The 21,211-nt window shown below is 46.8% G+C and overlaps 1 protein-coding gene across 11 annotated transcripts in view; it reads right to left on the reverse strand.

The window, feature by feature from the left end:
- SCN5A (sodium voltage-gated channel alpha subunit 5) overlaps positions 1-21,211 on the reverse strand; it is a 102,626-nt gene that overhangs the window by 37,108 nt on the left and 44,307 nt on the right. For 10 of the 11 annotated variants that reach the window (XR_012430984.1, XR_012430983.1, XM_065540365.2 and 7 more), the window contains exons 11-16: positions 20,602-20,781; positions 19,584-19,955; positions 14,974-15,106; positions 13,786-14,024; positions 2,960-3,133; positions 1,243-1,593 (exon numbers count right to left, since the gene is read on the reverse strand). Coding sequence is in view for 9 of the 11 variants with exons in the window: in XM_065540365.2 (XP_065396437.1) it covers positions 1,243-1,593; positions 2,960-3,133; positions 13,786-14,024; positions 14,974-15,106; positions 19,584-19,955; positions 20,602-20,781 (1,449 nt within the window). In the remaining 2 variants the exon portion in view is untranslated. The remainder of the gene's footprint in view (positions 1-1,242; positions 1,594-2,959; positions 3,134-13,785; positions 14,025-14,973; positions 15,107-19,583; positions 19,956-20,601; positions 20,782-21,211) is intronic. The other variant, XM_065540364.2, reaches the window with a different exon arrangement.

Consider the following 21,211-nt stretch of genomic DNA (forward strand, 5'->3'; position numbering starts at 1 on the left):
GCACAATGTTTTCCATGCAACAATGGCTTAGCAAATGTTTAAGATAAATTGAAAAACCATGTGATAATTCATTGATAGTGTGTGACAGTAAAACAATGGGTAGATGAACAGATAAGTAAATGAATGAAAACAAAATGAGTAAATAATGAATAATAGGTAAGTAAGTGGGTAAATGCATGAATGAGCAAAATGCAGTGAAGAGGCCAGGCACAGTGGCTCACACGTGTAATCCCAGCACTTTGGGACGCCGAGGTAGGCGGATCACCTGAGGTCAGGAGTTTGAGACCAGCCTGGCCAACATGGTGAAACCCTGTCTCTACTAAAAATACAAAAAATTAGTCAGGTATGGTGGTGCATGCCTGTAATCCCAGCTACTTGGGAGGCTGAGGCAGGAGAATCACTTGAACCTGGGAGACAGAGGTTGTAGTGAGCCGAGATGATGCCATTGCGCTCCAGCCTGGGCGGCAGGAGTGAAACTCAGTCTCAAAAAAAAATGTGGTGAAGAGTGAGTGAATAGATGGATGGGTCAATGAGTGAGTAAGTAGACAACTAGATAGACGGATGAGTAGATAGAAGGAATTGGTGAATGAGTGAATGGTGAGTTCATAGATGGGGGTGGATGAATGAGTAGAGGAGTGAATGGTTGGGTGAGTGGACAGATGGGTGATGGATGAAGGAAGGGATGGATGGTTGTGTAAGTGAATGGATGGGTGGATAGATGAATGGGCATATGGATGCGTGTGTGAATGGGGGTTGAATGGATGACTGATAAGCAGATTAGTGAACGGATGAGTGAATGAGCAAAAGGGGGTTGATGGATGAATGACAAGGTGAATGAGTGGAAAATGGATGGGTGGCTTGGTAACTAGGGAAGGATCTGCTGATCCTTCTGATTGCTGGAGTGCTGAATAGATGGATGGGTGGGTTTGTTGGTGGGTGGGTGATTGAAAAGTGGATGATCAATAGGTAGACAAGCTGTATGAGCATATAGGTGCAAGAATAAATGGGTACATTGAATAGATGGTTTGTTGATAAGTATATAGATGGATGAGTAAGTGAGTGCATGGCGGGTGGATGAAATAAATGAGTGAGTAGTTAGATGGAAATGTGGGTAAATGAATAGATGGATAGATGGATGGGTAGATGGAGTGATAGAAGGGTAAGTAAATGGATAATTGGATGGGTGGGTAGCTGTGTAGATGAGTGGATGGTGTGTGTGTGTGAGGCCCTTGGCCAACTTACCACAAGGTTGCCAATGACCATAACAAGCAAGAAGACCAGCAGGCACAATGACTGCCCAGACACCTCCATGCAGTCCCACATGGTCTCGATCCACTCTCCACAGAGGATGCGGAAGATGATGAGGAAGGCATGGAAGAAGTCCATCATGTGCCAGCGAGGCAGCAGGCCTGAGTCGCTGTCCCTCAGCTCTGAATAGTTCTTGCCAAAGAGCTGCATGCCCACCACAGCAAAGATGAACACGATGATGGCTAGCACCAGCGTCAGGTTCCCCAGTGCCCCTACTGAGTTCCCGATGATCTTGATGAGTGTGTTCAGGGTGGGCCACGATTTGGCCAGCTTGAAGACCCGCAGCTGGGGAAGGAGGAAGAGCAGGGGACCTTGTGAGGGTCTCTGGCTCCTGCTGCCCACGGTCACCCTCACTCTCTCTAACTCCTGCCTGAAAGTCCAGGGAGTCCTTGGAGGGCACTGACACCTATTTTTCCCCCCATTTTTCCCAGAGCACCCACTACTGTTTGTCTCCACAGCCTGAGGGCAGCTTCACTGGGCACTGCTCTGGGAGTCAGGTCAACAGCTCCAGCCTCACCTCCCCAGCTCAGCCCTTCTCTTCGTCCCCACACCAGCCTCCTCTCTGCCTTGGCCTCACTTCCAGGGACTGCCCACTACATTCTCTCAACAGGGAGTGTCCTTGCTCTTTCATACCTGTCCTCATCAGGTATCCTTTGGGGCAGCTCAAACCATCTCTGAGTCGTCCAGTCACCTCTGCCTCTCAGTCATCACAGAGAAAGGGGGGAAGGTGCTTAACACTTACTGAATGTCTGCGTGCCAGGCCTTGTGCTTAGAATGGATGAACTCAGTCAGAACTCCCAATAACCACATGAGGTTGGCACTGGCATTACCTCATTTGACAGAAGAAGCTGCCAACCCTCACAGGTGGAGTAACTTAGGTCTAAGTCCCTTGGTTCATAGCAGTGGAGTCAGGACTAGAACCCACAGCCTTAGCTTTCCCTCCTGCCTCCACCATCCTGCCTTCCTACACACTCCCCGCTGCTCCACACCCATCCACTGTATGTGCAGCAACCCACAGTGCTCAGGACCTCCTCCAGGAAGCCTTCCCTGACTACACCTCCCTCCCCATGTCTGGACCTCTCAAGCATTTCAAGCTCCAAGTGTAGTCCACAGACCAGCAGCTTTGACATCACCTGAGACTCACTGAATCAGCATATGCATTTTAACAAGATCCCCAGGTGATGTGTGTGTGCATTAATATTTTAAAGATGCTGATTCAGAAACCAGCAGGCAGAACCTCGGATGAGCAGTTAGCAGCCCAGCTCCCTCTGTTATCTGCCATGTAGCTGTGGGAAATTTGTGTCATCTCTCTGAGTCTCCTCATCTGTGAAATGGAAATGTAGTAATACCAGCCCCACTCCTGGATCCTGTGAGGGCTAAAGGGGTCACATTGGACCACAAAGGGCTTTGCAATTCATCAGGATGGCCACCACAATTGCTCCTCTGGAGAAATGTCTCCTGCCTTGCCTGCCTCTGTACCCTACCATCACCAGCACCGGGCCAGGCATCCAGGGGTACCTAGCAAATAGCTGTTGGGTGAAGGCATGACAGATCAAAGTAGGGATGACCAAGTGATGACCTCAGATTGGGTTGTGCCCGGCCCTCCACCCCACCCCGCCCACCCCCGCTTGCGGTGGGTCCAGCCAGGTACCAGGCGGAAGGAGCGCAGCACCGACAAGTTGCTCATGCGGGACAGGCCCAGCTCCATGAGGCTAAGGATGACGATGATGCTGTCGAAGATGTTCCAGCCTTGTTGGAAGTAGTAGTAGGGGTCGAGGGCAATGATCTTGAAGGTCATCTCTGCTGTGAAAATCCCTGTGAAGACCTGAGGAGGGAGCAGGCATTGTTCAGGATGGAAAGAGCCCCTGGCCAGCAGGGGCACCTGCCTCCTGACTCTCGCTGTGGCAGGGGCTCCCTCCAGGGCTGCCAGCTCTGACTGTGCCCAGGCTCCCAGTGGGGGTTTGCTTGGCCATGGCCCAGCCCTTGGGGACAGCTCTCTTCTCCAGCCTGCTCCCCCAGCCCTTGCAGCTGCTCACCAAGCACACCAGGCACACAGCTTGGCTGTCGGGAAGGGCCTGGGCCCTTTGCAGGCTCCACAGAGACTCACAGCTCTAGGGGGCACCTGCAGTGGACAGTGACATGACCTAGCGCTAGACTTCTGATCTGTGTGTCCACAGGAAGGGCTTTCACCCAACACATGCCGAATCCACGCATCACCATGACGCTCATGGCTCCCTGACCCAGAGTCTCTGTCCTTGCTGTTCCTGCTCCTCAGGAGGCCCTTCCTCCTCATCCACCTACTGGACTCTGCCCGCTGTGATAATCAGCAGCCACTGCCTCCCGAGGGCTACGTGCCAAGTGCTGGTCACAACACTCAGCACATGTGGTTTCTTTTGATTCATCCAACAACCCCATTAGGAAGTATCATTGCCTGTAGTTTACAGGTAAGGAAACTGAGGAACTGAGAGGTTAAGTAACTTGTCTGGGGCCACGTAGCTATTAGGTTTGAGAATGAGGAGAGGAACCCAGTGCTGCTCTCCAGAATTTAGGGAAACCTCCTTTCTCTTCCAGAAACATTCCTGAGTGGGCAAGGCTGAACTTTGCCTGGACTTACGAGTCCCAAGCTGCCCAGCCTTGGCCGGCAGAACCCTGTGGTCAAGGATCCCAAGGTGCAGAGGACCAGAGAGCCGTGCCAGCTGCCCTGCAGTGTGCCAACTGAGGAGAGAATGTTCTGTGACGGTGTGGATGGCAGGAAGTGGGGGTCCTGTATGCAGGGCCTCTTGACCATGCTGAAGAGCTGGGGGGCTGTCCTGAGGGCAGTGAGGAGGCACTCAGGGTCTTTTGGAGGGGAGGGCTAAAGCCAGAGGGCCAGAGGACCCCTGAGAACAGTGTCAGGCCTGCAGCAGTTGTGAGGAGGTGGGGGTCAGAGACGGGCATTGCCGAGGCACCTCACCGGGGTTGGCAATCAGGTGGGGAGGTCACTCTGGTCTGGGCACCCGCCCTGACAGAGCTCTGTGCTAGAAAGAGAGGCATTTGCTGGCCACCCCAGTGCCATCCTCTCCCCATCAGCTCAGAAGAGGCCCTGTGGAGGTGGGCTGGAGGGCAGCAGGATGCTGTTGGCTCAGGGGTAGGCACCAGGAGGGCAGGTGGGCGGGCTTCTCAGCACTGCCACACAGGGCACCACCCACCAGCCCAGCCCTCCTGACTTCAGGGGTCCCTTTAGTGCTTATGCCCAGAGGGAACTGCTCCTCCATCAGCCAGGTCTTGGGAAAGGGAGGGACCCTGAAATCCTCCAGCCTCAGTTTGCATTCCTCACATAGAGAGACAGCCTTGAGACCTGCTTCTCTCCCCAGCACCCAAACCTGTTTCCATACATTTTCCAACCCCCGCCCCATTGCCTGTTGCTCTCCTGTTCCAGCCACGCCTGTTCCTTGCTGTCCCCTCCTCGGGGCCTTTGCACTTGCTGCTCCCTTTCCCTGGGTCATGCCTCTCCCCAGCCGCATAACTCACTCCCTTCAGAGCCACCTGATCCATGGGTGTCCTGGTAACTTAAAATGTGCCTGCCTCCCACCAAATTCCTTATTTCCCATCCTTGCTTCATTTTCCTCTGCCTCACACCACCATCTAACAGCTATTTGTTTATCGAGCCTCGTCTGTTTAGAAGATAGGCTTTGTGATGGCAGGGACCTTTCCCTACTGTACCTGGAACGATGCCCAGCCCATAGGTGGTCCACTAGTATCTGTTGAATACATGAACGAATGTTTGAGCCTTTGACCTTCCGTGCGCCACGTCCTGCCTGTCCTGTGCTGCTCTGCTTACTTCCAGGAGCCTTCCCTACCCAGCCTCAGACACACACAGCTGTGCTTAGAGCCCTCACTCAGCAGCACAGCCTGCGCAGTTTCTCTGAGAGCCCCTACAGGTGGGGCCCGGGTAGCGCCTCCCTTGGACCCCCCCTTCTGATCTTCCCCAGCACTGCCGGGGTGCACCAGGGTGGGTCTGACACCCATGAGTGCCGACACTCATTTCTAGAGAAGGCAGCTCAGGAAAAGCCCTGCACCTCACTTTGTCCAGGCTCCCGGCTGTTTTGGTGGCGAGATGGCAGTGATCAGGTGGAGCTAGGACTCAGGAAAAAAAGACAGGAGAGGCTCTTGGGGAGTGCCCTTCGGGGAAACAATAAAAGGTTTTTCAGGGACCGACAGCATCACCTGGAAGCTCTTTGGAAATGCAGAATCTTGTAAGGCCCCAGACCTGCTGAATTAGAATCTACGTTTTGACCAGATTCCTGGGATTTAAAGTTCAAGTGCTGTTTTTGACCATGAGCTCTCAAACTTGGTGCACTCTGTAATCACGTAGGGAGCTTTAAAAATATGGATGCCTGGGTCGCATCCTAGAGATTCTACTCACATTGGACTGCAGTGGAACCCAGTTATGGGGATTAAAAAGAGAAAAAAACTTCCCAGGTGATTCTAATGTGTAGCTAAGCTTGAGAAGTACATACATTTTGGTAACAGACCTCCTCCTTCCACAGGCTCATGCCAGGCTTTCTAAGGCCATGTGATCAAAGCTGGATGGTTTAAGATATGCAGAGAATGGTGGCCAGGCCCGGATTCCAGAGCAGGGGCTGCCTCTGTGTGATCTTGGGCCAGTTTCTTCAGCTCTCTGAGCCTTGAGGGTCCTCATATATAAAATGGGGATAATAATAACAACTCCATAGGAGGTTTCTAGGAGTTATAGCTAATGGCTGTGAAGTGGATACTCTGCATGAGAGGGTGATTACTGTTACTGTCAGCAGCATTTATTGTGATTGCTGAGAGTGGCCAAGAGCTCCAGACCCAGGCAGGGGCTGCCTTCAGATATAAACAACTCTGCATGTTTTATAGGCTCACTGGGATCTGGCAGATGGAGGCTCTGAGCATGGTGACCCACTTCCCCTAACTCCTGGCAGGAGGTTCACTGAGCAATGAGTGCAAATGGCTGCTTTCCAGGAATTGGGGGAACTTATGGGGAACCCCAAATTCTCTTTGACCTTGGCATATGACTTTAATGGGACCATATTCCATGCACTATAGACCTGTATCTAAAACATAGTACCTTGTGAACATCCTTCCATGCCAATTAAACACAATCTATAGCATCATTTTTCCTTCCTTCCTTCTTTCCTTCCTTCCTTCCTTCCTTCCTTCCTTCCTTCCTTCCTTCCTTCCTTCCTTCCTTCCTTCCTTCTCCTTCCTTCCTTCTTTCTTTCCTGCCTCCCTCCCTCCCTCTCTCTCTTTCTTTCTTTTTTTTTTTTACATTTGTGGCACATTCCACTGTACAGATATGCTATAACTGGTTTAGCCATTTCCCTGTGATAGTCATTCCTTTTCCCCTATTAAAAACATTGCCACAATAAATATCCTTTTACATGCTTGTTTTAAAGCAACTTGTCTAATTCTTTTCTTAGGAAAGATTTCTGGAGATGAAATTGTGTAGTCAATGAATGTTTTTCAGAGATTCTGACACATAGTGCTAAATGATCCTCGGAGAAAGGTTTTAACCAATTCCACGAGCTGCATGTGAGTAACTGCTTCCCTTTAACTATGCTAATACTGGGTACTCCGTTCCCATGACCTTTTCTCATCCAACAGGACATTCTTGTTTTATTGGACATTTCTTTTTGTTTTGTATTTCTTATTTGGTGAAATTTTCTGTTCATATCCTTTGCTCTTAATTGTTCTATTAAGCTGTTTCCTTTTTTATATGGTTTATAAACATACTTTATATATTAAGGATATTACCCTTTTGTCTATTAGTACTATTTGTATCGTCACAATTTTCCTGATTTGTCATTCACCTTTATTGTATTTGTTTACACTTTAAAATACTTTTTAAGTATAGGATAATAAGATGATTACCTGTGCACCTACCACCAAACTCTAACGAATGTTAACATCTTGCCATATTTGTTTCAAATCTTGTTTTCTTTTTCTTTACCAAAAAAAAAAAAAAAAAAGCAAATACTTAAATAGCATTTGATGTATGCCAGGCACTGTTCTAGTGTTTTACATATATTAAATCATTTAACCCTCACAGTAACCCTATGAGATATGTAATGTTTATCATCCTCATTTTACAGATAGGGAAACTGAGATATAAAGGAGTTAAACCAGTAATTCAAATAATGGCTTCCACTATGAATTCTTACCTATCATATGCCATCACAGATAAACCAGGAGCCACCCATAGTACTGTATTCATTCCAAGGTAATCACTATCCCAAATTTGATGTTTATCATTTCTACACATTTTTACATTTTTAATGTATATAACAACACCACATAGTATTTTTGTATTCTTTTTTTTTTTTTTTTTTTTGAGACAGAGTCTCGCTCTGTCGCCCAGGCTGGAGTGCAGTGGCTGGATCTCAGCTCACTGCAAGCTCCGCCTCCCGGGTTTAGGCCATTCTCCTGCCTCAGCCTCTCCAGTAGCTGGGACTACAGGCGCCTGCCACCTCGCCTGGCTAGTTTTTTGTATTTTTTTTAGTAGAGACGGGGTTTCACCGAGTTAGCCAGGATGGTCTCGATCTCCTGACCTCGTGATCCGCCCGTCTCGGCCTCCCAAAGTGCTGGGATTACAGGCTTTGGGAGCCACCGCGCCCGGCCAGGCTTTGGGAGCCACCGCGCCCGGCCAGTATTTTTGTATTCTTTTAACTTTATGTAAATAAGCTATGCTTTATATATTCTCTTTCAAGTTCCTTTTATTTTTAACATTGTGTTTGAGATTTATTGACACATGTATATGTATCCATTCTAATTGTGTACAGTATTTCATTGTATGAGTACACCACAATTTATTTATCCACTTTATAAAATTAATGGACATTTATATTGATTCTAATTTCCCCTATGACTAAACATACTGTAAAGAACTTTCTTATACATGTTTCCTTGTACAGATGTGTGAGACTTTCTTAAGAATATATATATATATATATATATATATATATATATATATGGAATTGTTGAGTAGTAGGGTATACAGTATATATCTGTGATTTAGCAGATATTGTTCAATTGCTCCCCAAATGGTTGTACCAAATCCACACTCTTACAAGCTGTGAATTCCCACTGTTTCACATCCTTGTCAACACACAGAAGCCTAGTTTTTATTCTGTTAGGGCAAGAAACAGTATTTCAATGTTGCTTTAACTTCCATTCCTCTGTTTCTCTTCATTTGTTTATAACCATCTGAATTACCTCTTCTGTGATTTGCTTGTCATTTCCTTTGTCCATTGTTGTGGTTGTGTTTTTATCATTTTATCACTATCCCTCTTTTCCTATTGATGTGTAAATCTTCAATATTGCCTGGATTCCATATATTTCTAGTTAAATACTTACTATAATATCAATTTCCAGTTTGTGGTAGTGATTTCACTTAGTTTGTAATATCCCTTGTTGTACAGAGATTACAAATTTTAACAATTTATAATTTAGCAATCTTTTCTTTCATGATGTAAGCTTTTTTGGATTATTGAAGGCCTTCCCAACCCCAAGATCTTAAAGCTTTTTCTCCTGTTGTTATTCTAAAAACTTTAAAGTTTTGCTTTGTCACATTTAGGTGTTAAGTACAATTCCCCTGCATCTAATTTATGAATATGATGTGAGGTAGGGATCTAAATTGATTTTCTTCCACACAGATAACCATTCTCCCAGCATCATTTATTAAACAGTCCCATCCTTTTCCTACTGATGTATTGTATTGTATTGTATTGTATTCTATTGTATTGTATTGTATTCTATTGTATTCTATTGTATTCTATTCTATTCTATTGTATTTTTTGAGAAAGGGTCTCACTCTGTCACCCAGTCTGGGGTGTAGTGGTGCGATCTCAGCTCACTGCAACCTCCACCTCCCAGGTTCAAGTGATTCTCCTGCTTCAGCCTCCTGAGTAGCTGGGACTACAGGTGCATGCCACCATACCCAGCTAATTTTTGTATTTTTAGTAGAGACATGCTTTCACCATGTTGGCCAGGCTGGTCTCTAACTCCTGACCTCAGATGATCTGCTCGCCTTGGCTGGCCTCCCAAAGTGCTGAGATTACAGGCATGAGCCACCACACTCGGCCTTTTCCTACTGATTTATAATACCATCTCTGTTATTTATCAAGTTACCAAATATGGATTGTTCTATTTCTGTGTTCTCAATTCTGTAGCACAATCTTTTTTTCCATCCCTGCACCAATACTATAATATTTTTAGCTTTCTAAGATATCTTAACATACTATGGTAAGTTCCCTACCTTAGTCCTTAATTTGTCTTGATCTGCTTTACTTTCCATATGAGTTTTAGGATTATCTTGTCAAGTTCCATTAAAAAAAGTATTGAGATTTTGACTGGAATTACATTGAACTTATAGGTCAATTTGGGAAGAATTTGTATCTCTACAATAGTCATACTTTCATTCATGAAAATGGCACATCTCTCCACTTTTATGTCTTCTTTTATGTTTTTTGGCAATTTGATATTTTTTCATATGAAATTTGCATATCTTTTGTTATATTTATTGCTAAATTTCTCATGTTTTTATTGTGATCATAAGTGATAACTTTAAAAATTTATTTTCTCCAATTGATTGTTGATGGTGACTAGGAACACTATTTGGAATACTGAAGCTGTACCCACTAATATTGTTGAACTCTTGTATTAGTTCTAACAGCCTCTCTGTAGATTTTCTAAAATGATTTAAATAGACAACAACATAATCTGGAAAATAATGTCAGATATGTTTTTCTTCCTTCTTTCTTCTATTTCTTCTCTTCATCTCTCTATATTACATTCTGGGCAACTGTATTAGATCTAAATTTACAATCATTTAATTATCTCCCCAACTGTATTAATATACTATTTGATGTGTACATTGAAATTTTAATCTCAATGGCTATATTTTTCATTTATGGAGATTTTATTTGGTTCCTTTTCAAAGCTGTATTATTTTCTTATGTTTTTAATCTCTTATTTTATGTCTCTGGTTATTATGAACTTTTTTTTTTTTTTTTTTTTTTTTTTGAGCAGAGTCTCGTCCTGTCACCAAGACTGGAGTGAAGTGATATGATCTCAGCTCACTGTAATCTCGGCCCCACTGGGGGGTCCAAGTGATCCTCCCACCTCAGCCTCCCAAGTAGCTAGGACCACAGGTGCACACCACCATACCTGGCTATTTTTGTGTATTTGTAGTAGAGACAGGGTCTTGCCATGTTGTCCAGGCTGGTCTCGAATTCCTGAGCTCAAGCAATCTGCCCGCCTCGGCCTCCCAAAGTGCTGGAATTACAGGTGTGAAATACCGCACCTGGCCAATTATGAACATTTTTATAATCTCTATCAAGCAATTCTACTATGTGACATTTTAAAGGGGATAGCCTGATTGTGTCTGTCCGTGTGTGTGTCTGCTGACTCTTCCTCATGGTGGAATATTTCCTTCTGTGTTTTATAATTTGGGAAATCCAGTTTGACCTGGGCTAAAGGTGTGTCCTTCCAGAGAAGTTTTGTTCCCTTTTAGGGGCCCCAAGACATTATTCTAGGATCACTTTCTATGTTAATTTTTTAGATGTAGGTTCCAGGACTACTCAGGTGTAAATATGAACCCCAAATCTGTATGAGGCCAAATCCATAGTCACAGCCTTTCAGGGGTTACTTTTTTTCTTTCCAGCCCTGGCTAAGACAGGGCTTCTTTATCATTTCCCAGGGTTTGTGTGTAGGTTTTTTCTGGATCACCATTTTTCTGAATGTATGGTCATATTCTTATGGGGCTACTCAGTTTCGACCCCTACTCACACTGTCCCAAGGTTGAGTGTCTTGTCTCTACATGCTCATTAAAATCCAAGCCTCCAGATTATGCAAATCAACACCTCCCCACCCTACCCACGGCAGCTACAGAGCCATTTCACAAGTTTACTGCTATGGTTTTTAAGCTTCTTTTTGTTTTTGGCACTTCGGGTTTCCGTTACAGTAGCCCCCTCTTATCTATGGGGAATACATTCCAACAAGGCTCCTAGTGAGTGCCTGAAACCATGGATATTACTGAACCCTATATATACTATGCCTTTTCGTAAATCGACATACCTCTGATAAAGTTTGATTTATAAATTGGGCACAATAAGAGATGAACAACTTCTCTTTGTTATATATTTGGCTTCTCTTTGGCACATCTGTATTGCCAGCATCATTACTCTTCTGCTTTGGAGAATAACAATTGAGTACAATAAGGGTTACTTGAACACAAACACTGTGATACCACAACAGTCTATTTGATAACAGAGATCGCTAGTAAATGACTAATGGATAGGTTGCATATAGAGCACGATACGCTGAACAAAGGGACAATTCATGTCCCCGAGCAGAATGGAGCAAGACAGTGTGAGATTTCATTGTAATACTCAAAACGGTGTGCCATTTAAAACTAATAAATTGTTTATTTCTGGAATTTTCTATTTAATATTTTCACATCATGGGTGACCATGGGTAACTGAAACCATGGAAAGCAGAATTGTGGATAGGAGGAACTACTATACTTTCTCATGCACTTAGCTACATAATTCAAAGACTGTTTGCTGTATTTTAAATTGTTTATTAATAGGAGACTTTTCAGATTTTCTTGTCCATAATATTGCTGGAAACAGAAGTTTCATTTGCCTTTTATCTTTATTTGTGTGATGGGCTAAAAAGTTAGTTAAATCTATCAATCTTCTCCTTTATGGAATTTGTCTTCAGACACATGCTTAGAAAGGCTTTTCCTAAGCTGATTATTTACTCATGCTTATTTTTATGGTATTATTTCTTAACACTTAATATTTAAACTACCTAGAATATATTAAATGCAATAAAATCAAAACCTTACATACTAGCAATAAAGCTATTCAAACAGAACAAAATATAGCTATAACCCAACTACACCGCCTGTTATCTATAATTTAATGACAAGTTTAATACAACTGCAGTTTAGCCACAACTTGCTGACCCAGTGAAGCCACCAGTGCTGTTCATCACACCTAACTTGCTGCTCAGTCCAACCCAATGGTCACAACCCGATAAACCACACTCAACTGAAACCCTGCATAACTACCATCTGAAGACCACCCAACATTCCCAACAGTGCCATGAGACTTCTACCCACTGAGATGTAGCTTTCCCTTCTGTTTGCACATAGAAGGAAAGAAAAGTAAAATTACAGCAAGTGGACTCAAATTGGTGAAAAAAATCTCAATAGGCCCTGCAGAGAACTATCTAGAGTCCTGGGTTTGGAAAGTAAGAAGAAAAGAAAATCCTCATACCCCACAGTGTGAGAGACCTACCTGCCTGTGGGGGTCACTTGAACAGCTGGGCCTGAGACAGGCTGGGTCTGCAGTAAGAGCAAGCTTAGATCAAATGGGGCCAGAAGTCCCCCTACCATCCTCACACCAACCTCAGTGGTGATCTCAGAAGCTCCTTTTTGAGGCCAGTGGGCTCATGGCAACTCTGCCCTGGGATCCTCTAAAGATGAGCTGACTCTGTTTACCTGGACTGATCCAATATGGACCTGTCCTGGGAGTTGAGAGATGCCCATCTCTGCCCCTGCCATGTCATCCCTCCGGTCTCTGGGCCTCGGTTTCCCTATCCGTATAATAAAGAGGCAGGACTTGATTTAGTATCAAGAAAAAAAAAATCGGAATTAGAACCCAGACATTCTGACTTCCAGGAGCAATCTAACAACAACAACAATAGCACAGCTATCATTTGTTTTGAGTGCTTACTGCTTATCAATCTATGAGCCAAGCAGATTATAGATATTATCTTATTCAATCCTCATTACCTTCCTATGAGGTTGATATTGTCATACTAATTTCCCATTTATTGAATTCAACAAATATTTATTGGGCCAATTACTGAGTAAATTGCTTGAGATCAGCTAGTTAGTAAGAGCTGAGTCAGAATTCAAATCTGGCTCTGCCTGATTTACTTACTACACCCAGCTATCCATCCACCCATCCATCCATCCATCCATCCATCCATCCATCCATCCATCCACCCACCCATCCCTCCATCTTTCCCTCCTTCTATCCAACCATTCATCCACAATTTCCCCCATCCAACAACACTGATGCAAGCTCGGTCCATAAGAGAACTACCTCCTGCACACACTCTCCTCCATCTACAAATTACAAAATCTCAAGTCTCCACACATTTCAGGTTTACCCCCAGCTCACTTTTGTTTTCTAGACTGTGAACATCTGCATAAACTTTTCACTCCACCCTCCCACTCCAAATCTACATTTCTCAGCTCCTTAGAAGCCGACCTTGAGATTCCCTCCCTCCTCCAAGATGAATTATATGATGATTCCCACCCTCAAAAGATCCTTCTGTGTGCAGGATCCCTTCTCCCTTACCCATGAAGGCTGTGCCAGCTGCCCGAGGTTCCCTCCTGCCAGGATGCCCATTTGATAGCCAGCTGCAGGTGGCTCTTACCAGGTTTCCGACCTGCAGCATCTCCTCGAATTCACTTGTCATGTTGTAGTGCTCCAGCGCCATGAAGAGTGTGTTGAGCACGATGCACATAGTGATGGTGAGGTCAGCAAACGGGTCCATGACCACCAACTTCACTCCCTGCTTGATGGACATCCACAGTGGGCAGCACTCCCAGATCAGGTAGCGCTGGGCGAGGCGGTTCCAGCATGGTGGACACTTGCGGCGAGACTCCTCTAACTCTGAGGGGACAGCCAGTGAGTTAGTTTGATTCTGTTGACTGAGCCATAGGAATCTGGAATACCTTCCAGAAAAGATTTATGACTTGCTTTGGGAGATGACAGGGCTGCTACATGACAGTGGGACAGTGGGGGCAGCAAAGGCCGAGGGAATGGGTGGCTTGTGTCTTGGCTCCTTAGTCTGGAAATATGAGAGAAGAGGGCCATAGGGACAGGAAACAAAGATGGAGGCGGGGAAAATGGGGACAGGAGAGATTATTAGGACAAACGTACAACTGCTTAAGACAACAGTCCCACATAGACCTGGGGACACTCAGGGGAGGACAGGCTGAAAATGATGAAACAGTAATGGGGACAGGCAAGTTCGGACACAAGGACACCTGGGACAGAATGGGTAGGGACAGATGTGGACATCTGGGATGTGTCAGGACAAATGGGAGAGGGGATGCCGAGGACAGGCTGGAAATGATGAGAATACATCTGAGATAGGAGGGAACAAGATCAGGATGGGGGTGCCAAATTCAGACTGGAAGGGATGTGGAGTTGCCTAGGGCAGGAATGGCTGGGAAAGATGTGGGATGCCTGGAATAGCCTGAAGTAGATATGGGAATAGCTAGAACAGATACGGGTGTGCTCAGGACAGGATGGTCCTAGACAGACATGGTTATGGTTGGGAGACGATGGAATGAGACTGATAAGCATCTGGGACAGGCCAGATGTGGGAGTGTTTGGGAGAAACACAGACATAGTGATGCCCAGGAGAGAACAAGCTGAAACAGATGAGAAGGGACGGAAGGACAGGCAAGGCTCCACAGAACAGAGAAGGCTGGGACAGTGTGGGGATGTCCAAAGCAGGCCAAGACAAATGGGGGATGCCTGGATCAGGCTGGGATGAAGGTAAGGGTGCCTGCAGCAGAGGTAGGGAGTATTTAAATGACCTGGGGGTGCTGACCTTCCAGTGCGCTGGTGAGGACACTGACTGCGCTGAGAGCCCGCTGCCGTGCTCCTGGCTCCTCGAAGCCATCTATACATGGAACCTGGGGGGTCAGCATCTGGGGCCCGCCTGGCTCCTCCGATGGTGTGGTCTGAGTGCAATCAGGAGATTTGCGTCAGCCTGGGGAAAGGGGTCCTGACTCTAGCTCTAGTCCTGCTGGAGCTGGGGTGGCCAGTCCAGACTCAGGCTGGGGATGCCATCAAGATGAAGGTCTTGATGGGACACTGGATGCTGGGCTTCTCTGTTCCCAACTCCCTCCCAGTTAAGAACTCCCTCCACCCCTCCTGCCAATCACTGTCTCCTTCATTCTCGTTTCTTCTTCACTGCCTCTCATCAGCAGTGATTCCTGAGTGTGTTCAGGAAGCTACATATATCACAGGTCCTCCCTGAGCCTGATGCTGTCATACACATTAGTACATGCAAAAATGATCTGGGAGTCTTAATTGACCACAAGCTTCCTAGCGTCAAGAGCATAAAGAAGCTGAAAAAAAAATCTAACATGCTCTAAGATAATGCTAATAGAAGGATAAAGTACAATGCTTACACGTGGCTGGTGGGAGGCTGTGTCTTTTGTGGGGGCAGTTAGGCTGGATTTACCAAGAAAACTTTAAATTGGCCCTCCGAGTCCTCATCTGGTAATCTAACTTCATAAATAATTACATATATGCATCAGAAATACACATAAATGATGTTCATTGCAGCACTGTTCCTAATACCATAAGAACAAAACAACCAATCAATAGCAACCATATTCAAATCAATTATAGACACAATCCAAATCTGGGCTCTGATAGACAACAAAGAGAATGAGGCAGTTCTTTGTATGCTCCCATGGGGACATCTCCAAGGCAAACAGTTTGATGAAAAAACAAGAAAAAGATCTGGAAAATGCATACCAAATGATTAAAGTGGACATATCTGGGGAATGGGATTGTTGGGGAGGGGAGAGGGAGAAGGAGGGCCAACAAAGCCTTCACTTCAGCAGGGCCCTGCATGACCACAGCCCAGGCGCTGAGCTGTTCAGCATGCAATAGCAAGACTCTGTAATCTTCGCAGGGCAGAGGGAAGATGGGCCTAGACTACCCAGGGCAGAAGAAGCAGGGCATAGGGTGGGTACCAAATAGATCTGGGCTCAAGTTAAGGACATCCCGGCCATTGGTAGGACTGCTCTGAAATGTTGCCTAGGGAGGTAGTGAACTCCCAGTCATGGAAGTATTCAAGTGGAGGCACCTGAGAGGGCTGAGGTGGCTGGTGCAACGGTACTACCCTAGGTCCAACGCAACCATGAATTTGGCCAGCTTAACTCACAAGCAAGTTTTAAAGTTTTCCAACTTCTCCCCTCCTTCTTTGCCATCTATCATAGTTTGGTTATCACTTGGCACAAATGCACTCTCTTTCCCCTCCCACTGAAGGTGAATTAAACTTCCCTACCCTGGGCATGAATGGCTTTCTTTGGACAACAGAATGTTAGTGGACACGCTGTGAACAGAAACCTCAACTGGGCTAGTGCTGTTTATCTTGCTCTTGTGCTCCAGGAATTCTCCATGAAAAGAGCTTCCCCAGGTAGCTGTCACCCTTTCAGCCTGGGCCTCAGAACAAAGACGTGGAGCAGCCCTGAGCCTAACCCACAGCATGGAGCCCAGCCCAGCCAGTGTGCAGTCTGGAGCAGGGCTTCCCAGCTAAGCCTAACCTACATGGGCCACACTGTAGTCAACCTGCAGATAAGTGAGCATGAGAATAAAGGCTTGTTGCTAGATATTGACTTCTGGGGTAGTTTGCTACATGGCATTATTATGACAGTAGCTGACTAATACACCATCCTAGTCCAGGTGGTCATCATCCCTTTCCCAAAACCACTACAACAGCCTCCTAACTGGCTTCTTTCCTTCTTCTCGTCCCTCTATTCTCTGCATAGTAGAAAGGGATTCCTTTAAAAAGTGAATCAGATAATGTCATTCCTCTGTTCAACAACTCCTCCCATCCTACTCCTCCCCATCTTACTCACACAGTATATCCAAACTTTTCTATGGTCTAGAAGGTCCTGCACAGTCCAAATCCTAACTCATGAAACTCATTTTAATGTTTCACCACACCTGGCCCTGTTAGTCACTCTCATCCCTTGGATGTGTCCTCCTCAGGGGCTTTGCACTTGCTATTCCCTCTACCTGAATGCTATTCCTCTGCATCTTTAGGGCTGGCTCCCTAAAATCATTTGCCTGTCAATTTTAATGTTACCTCCTTGGGAAGGCCTTTCCCAAGTATTCTAATAGCCCTCACCCTCATCTCTCCCCTTAGCAACTTGCTATCACATGACTTATTGCTACCTGAAAATATTGATTAGTTTACTGTTTTCCTAACTATGGTATAAACTCCAAGAGGACAGTGATCTTGCCTTCTTTGTTTGCTGATATAACCCTGGAGTCTCAACACTGCCTGGCACTCCACATGGCAGGCTGGCACTAGATAAATATTAGATGGATAAATTCTTGGGAATCAATCAGAAGGCTTGGGTTAGAGTTCCAGCTCTGTTCCTAACTTGCTAGGTGGCCACAGGAAATGAGGATGAAGATTTAACATGCAGGGGGAGAAAAGGAATGGATATTCAGTGTGCGTCTCCCACCTACATCTAGACTTTTGGAACCAGGCAGTCTCATACAAGCAGAGGGCAAAGTAAGTCTTCAGTCCCTACCTCCCAATCTGGATAAACTGAACGTGAGCTGTCTGCTGGGCTGGCCCTTCCTCCCCATCCTTGTTGATTAGGCATCCACAGTGTGCCCAACACTGTGCTCTGTTTTCAGACTAGAAGTGGGCAGGAATGTGTCACTGGGGACCCAGTGAAAGCACAGAAGGCATTCCCTGGGCCTGCAGCCTGCTAATCTCTTTGACTCTTCAAATGTCTCCATCTTGGTTCGCTAATTCCTTTAACTTTGCAAATGACCCTGTCTTGGCCTGCTAATCCCTTTAAGGTTACAAATGGGCCCCACAGAAGTGAGAATGGGTGAAGTCAGAATTCCTGGTAATGAAGTGCTTGAACTTGGATTCCTCCCGACATGTGCAGTACAATGAGATGATTTTCTCCTTAACGAGATTAGGAAATTCTATTAGCGCTCGCAGCTGCTGACCTGATTCCATGAGGCTGAAGCTCCAGGGCTGAACCTGCCTGGTTTAGTGTTCCTGGAAGCTAGACACCCCACCCTTCAGATGGGCCAGGGCCTCCCCAGCTTTACCTAAAGCTGTGGTCTGCCCCCAGGGGTGCCCAGTTTCCTCCCTTCACACTGTGCTCCAGAGGAGTGTGGGACCCTGGGCATTCTGCAGTGTGCCCCAGGAACCTCACTCCTTCCTGCTCACTAATACCGATAACAGATAATACTGATGACTCCAACACCAGGCAAGTCCGGGTCTCAACACTGGACCTAGTTGCACTCTTTCAGTCCTCACCACAACTTGCTGGCGTATAATTTTCACTTTACAGATGAGGAAATTGAGGCACAAAGAGATTAATTAACCTGTACCATGTTCCACAGACTGAGCAAGAGTCTGAGTGGCATGAAATAAGCCATGCGGCTGGGAGCCCTGCATCTTCAGGCCACCCTCCACCTTCCTGGTCAAGCCTCCCATCTGTTCTACCTTCCTCTCCAAGTGTACCCTGCAGGCCTCGGGGGCTGAGCCAGATGTTCAGCTTTTTCCTGGGTGGGCTGCTCTGGTCATTGTGTTGGGGGCCCGGGGTCCGCAAGGACACCTGATGGCTGATTGGGCAGCCATGAGTCTGTCATAGGATTGACTAAGTGACCAAAGTTCTGATTGGCCTTTCACAATCTGGCCAGTCCCTTCCTATCACCTTTGGAACAGTCACTGCAACTTCTCTCGCCGTCGCTCCCTCTGTTCCAGCCACACTGACCTCATGGCATCTACTCCAACAGACCAGGCAGATTCTGCCTCAGGGCCTCCGCACTTGCTGTTCCTTGTGCCCGGAACAGGCTTCCCCAGATGATGGTCATGGCAGCGTTACTAGCTGTGACATATTTAACTATTATCCTTCTTTATCCCCACCACACACAATATAGACATTTTTTCTTTTTTGATTTTTTTTTTTTTTGAGATGGAGTTGCCCAGGCTGAAGTGCAATGGCGTGATCTCAGCTCACTGCAACCTCTGCCTCCTGAGTTCAAGTGATTCTCCTGTCTCAGCCTCCCAAGTAGCTGGGATTCAGGCATGCACCTCCACGCCCAGCTAATTTTTGTATTTTTAGTATAGATGGGGTTTTACCATGTTGGCCAGGCTGGTCTTGAACTCCTGACCTCACATGATCTCCCCACCTTGGCCTCCCAAAGTGCTGGGATTACAGGCATGCCCCATCGCACCTGGCTACCTTTTGATTTTTGTCTGTCTGTCCCCATTAGCATGGATGCTCTATGAGGGCAGAGATTTTTTTTGTAAGTTTATGCACCTAGAGCCCAGCACATAATAGGTGCTCAACAAATATTTGGTGAGTATTTTTGGACTTGGCACTGGTGATCGGTTTGAGAGACCAGAACTGCCCTGGTGCCTGCATCTCGGGGCTGGCTCACCGTGTCTGGTGGGTGCTCTAGCATCACAGGGCGGAGGAGGTGGCTTCCTGGGGATGTGGCCTCTGGGTCACCTGCCCCCAGTAAGGAGACCACTCCATTGCAGTCCACTGTGCTGTTCTTTTTGCCATTGAGGGCGTGGCCAGGAGTCGAAGTTCCAGGACTGGGCTGTCCCTGGGCACTGGTCCGGCGCAGGGGCCAGGGCACCAGCAGTGATGTGTGGTGGCTCTCGCTGTCCCCCGCTGTGCTGTTTTCATCATCTGCAAAATCTGTTTCGGAACCCAGGTCTCGCCGGCGAAAGGTGAAAATGCTCCCGCGGCTGGAACGTGGCTTCACAGAAGTCCTGCTGAGGCCGTGGGTGAGGCTGAGATGATTCTAAGGGCACGAGGAGAGGGGACACGACCATGACATGTGCTCTTCATGTGCTCCCAGCCTGTCTTTTGTGCCATTGGCCTCAGCCAAACTTCTCGGAGCATTGAGGGCTTTTTTTTGCCACACAGGAACTGGGTAGGTTGGGCCAGGGGTACTTGGAAAAGGGGATGTGGGGTTAGAGATAATCCTGTATCTTCTGGGATCTCTACTCCCCTCAAATCTATGTCTCTGGAGCTGGGAGCCTGAAACTTAACTGGGCTTGGAGTTAGAGCTCAGGTTGGGTAAGGGAGAAGGAGGCAGGAAGGCTCCTGGTGTTGCAGACAGGCCCGGTCTGAGCAGGACCTGGGGCACTCGGAATGGCCCCTCACTCTTATGGGCATGTCCTTGAACTCCTACCAACCCATACCATGGGGCCTCGTCCCCCGGCCCCAGCTCCAGTGCTGGGATACTGGCCTCAGGTTGGGGATATCACAACACCCAAAACTAGCCTGTCCCTCTGCCCAGAGCTCCCCTACTCTAAGGAAGGCCATGGGAAACAGGAAGGGCAGAGAGGAGCAACCGCGGGGGCTGTGACTGTACAGGGGCCTAGCATGATGGGCTTTTCATGCCAGACCCACCCTGGAAAAGCTAGAACCACAGCTGGGATTACCATTGCTCTGGGACCATCTTCTGAGTCAGACTTGGGGAGCCTGTCCTCCCCACACTCCTCAGTTCCTGAAGACATCCGTTTTCTCCTCTTGCTTCTTCTCTCATGGCTGTTTACTGGGGCCAAAGGGGACATCTCCAAGGAGCTACGGGACACGGTATCCACACCCCTGATGGTGAGGGCCTGGAAAAGAGTGGAGGAAGGGATGTTTCCATCATTGAGACTTTGTGCAGCCTCAGGCTCAGGCAGGCCAGGCAACTCTCAGTGACTTGGATTTCTCTATCAGTAAGTGGACTTGCACACCTACTCCAAAATGAGGACATCATGGAGATAAACTCAGACAGCCCCACAATATTCTGGGAAAGATCAAGATCCAGGAAGGAAAATAGGAGTGGCTAAAGTGGGCAGTCTTGGAAGAGGGGAGTGTGTGGAACAGGTGAGAGGTGGGTGTGGATGAGCAGAGAAGTGGCAGAACCGGAGGGCAGAGGCTCTCCTAGAAGGTTTAACTGGCCAAAAGTGTACTGGAAGATGTGGCATGGGGCAGTGAGAAGAACAAGTGGGTGCCCACAGCCTGGCTTCTAATAGCTCACTCTATAGCCAGCCTCCAGGCTCC

This window comes from Macaca fascicularis, chromosome 2, assembly GCF_037993035.2.
Source record: "Macaca fascicularis isolate 582-1 chromosome 2, T2T-MFA8v1.1".
NCBI classification, from domain to species: Eukaryota; Metazoa; Chordata; class Mammalia; order Primates; family Cercopithecidae; genus Macaca; species Macaca fascicularis.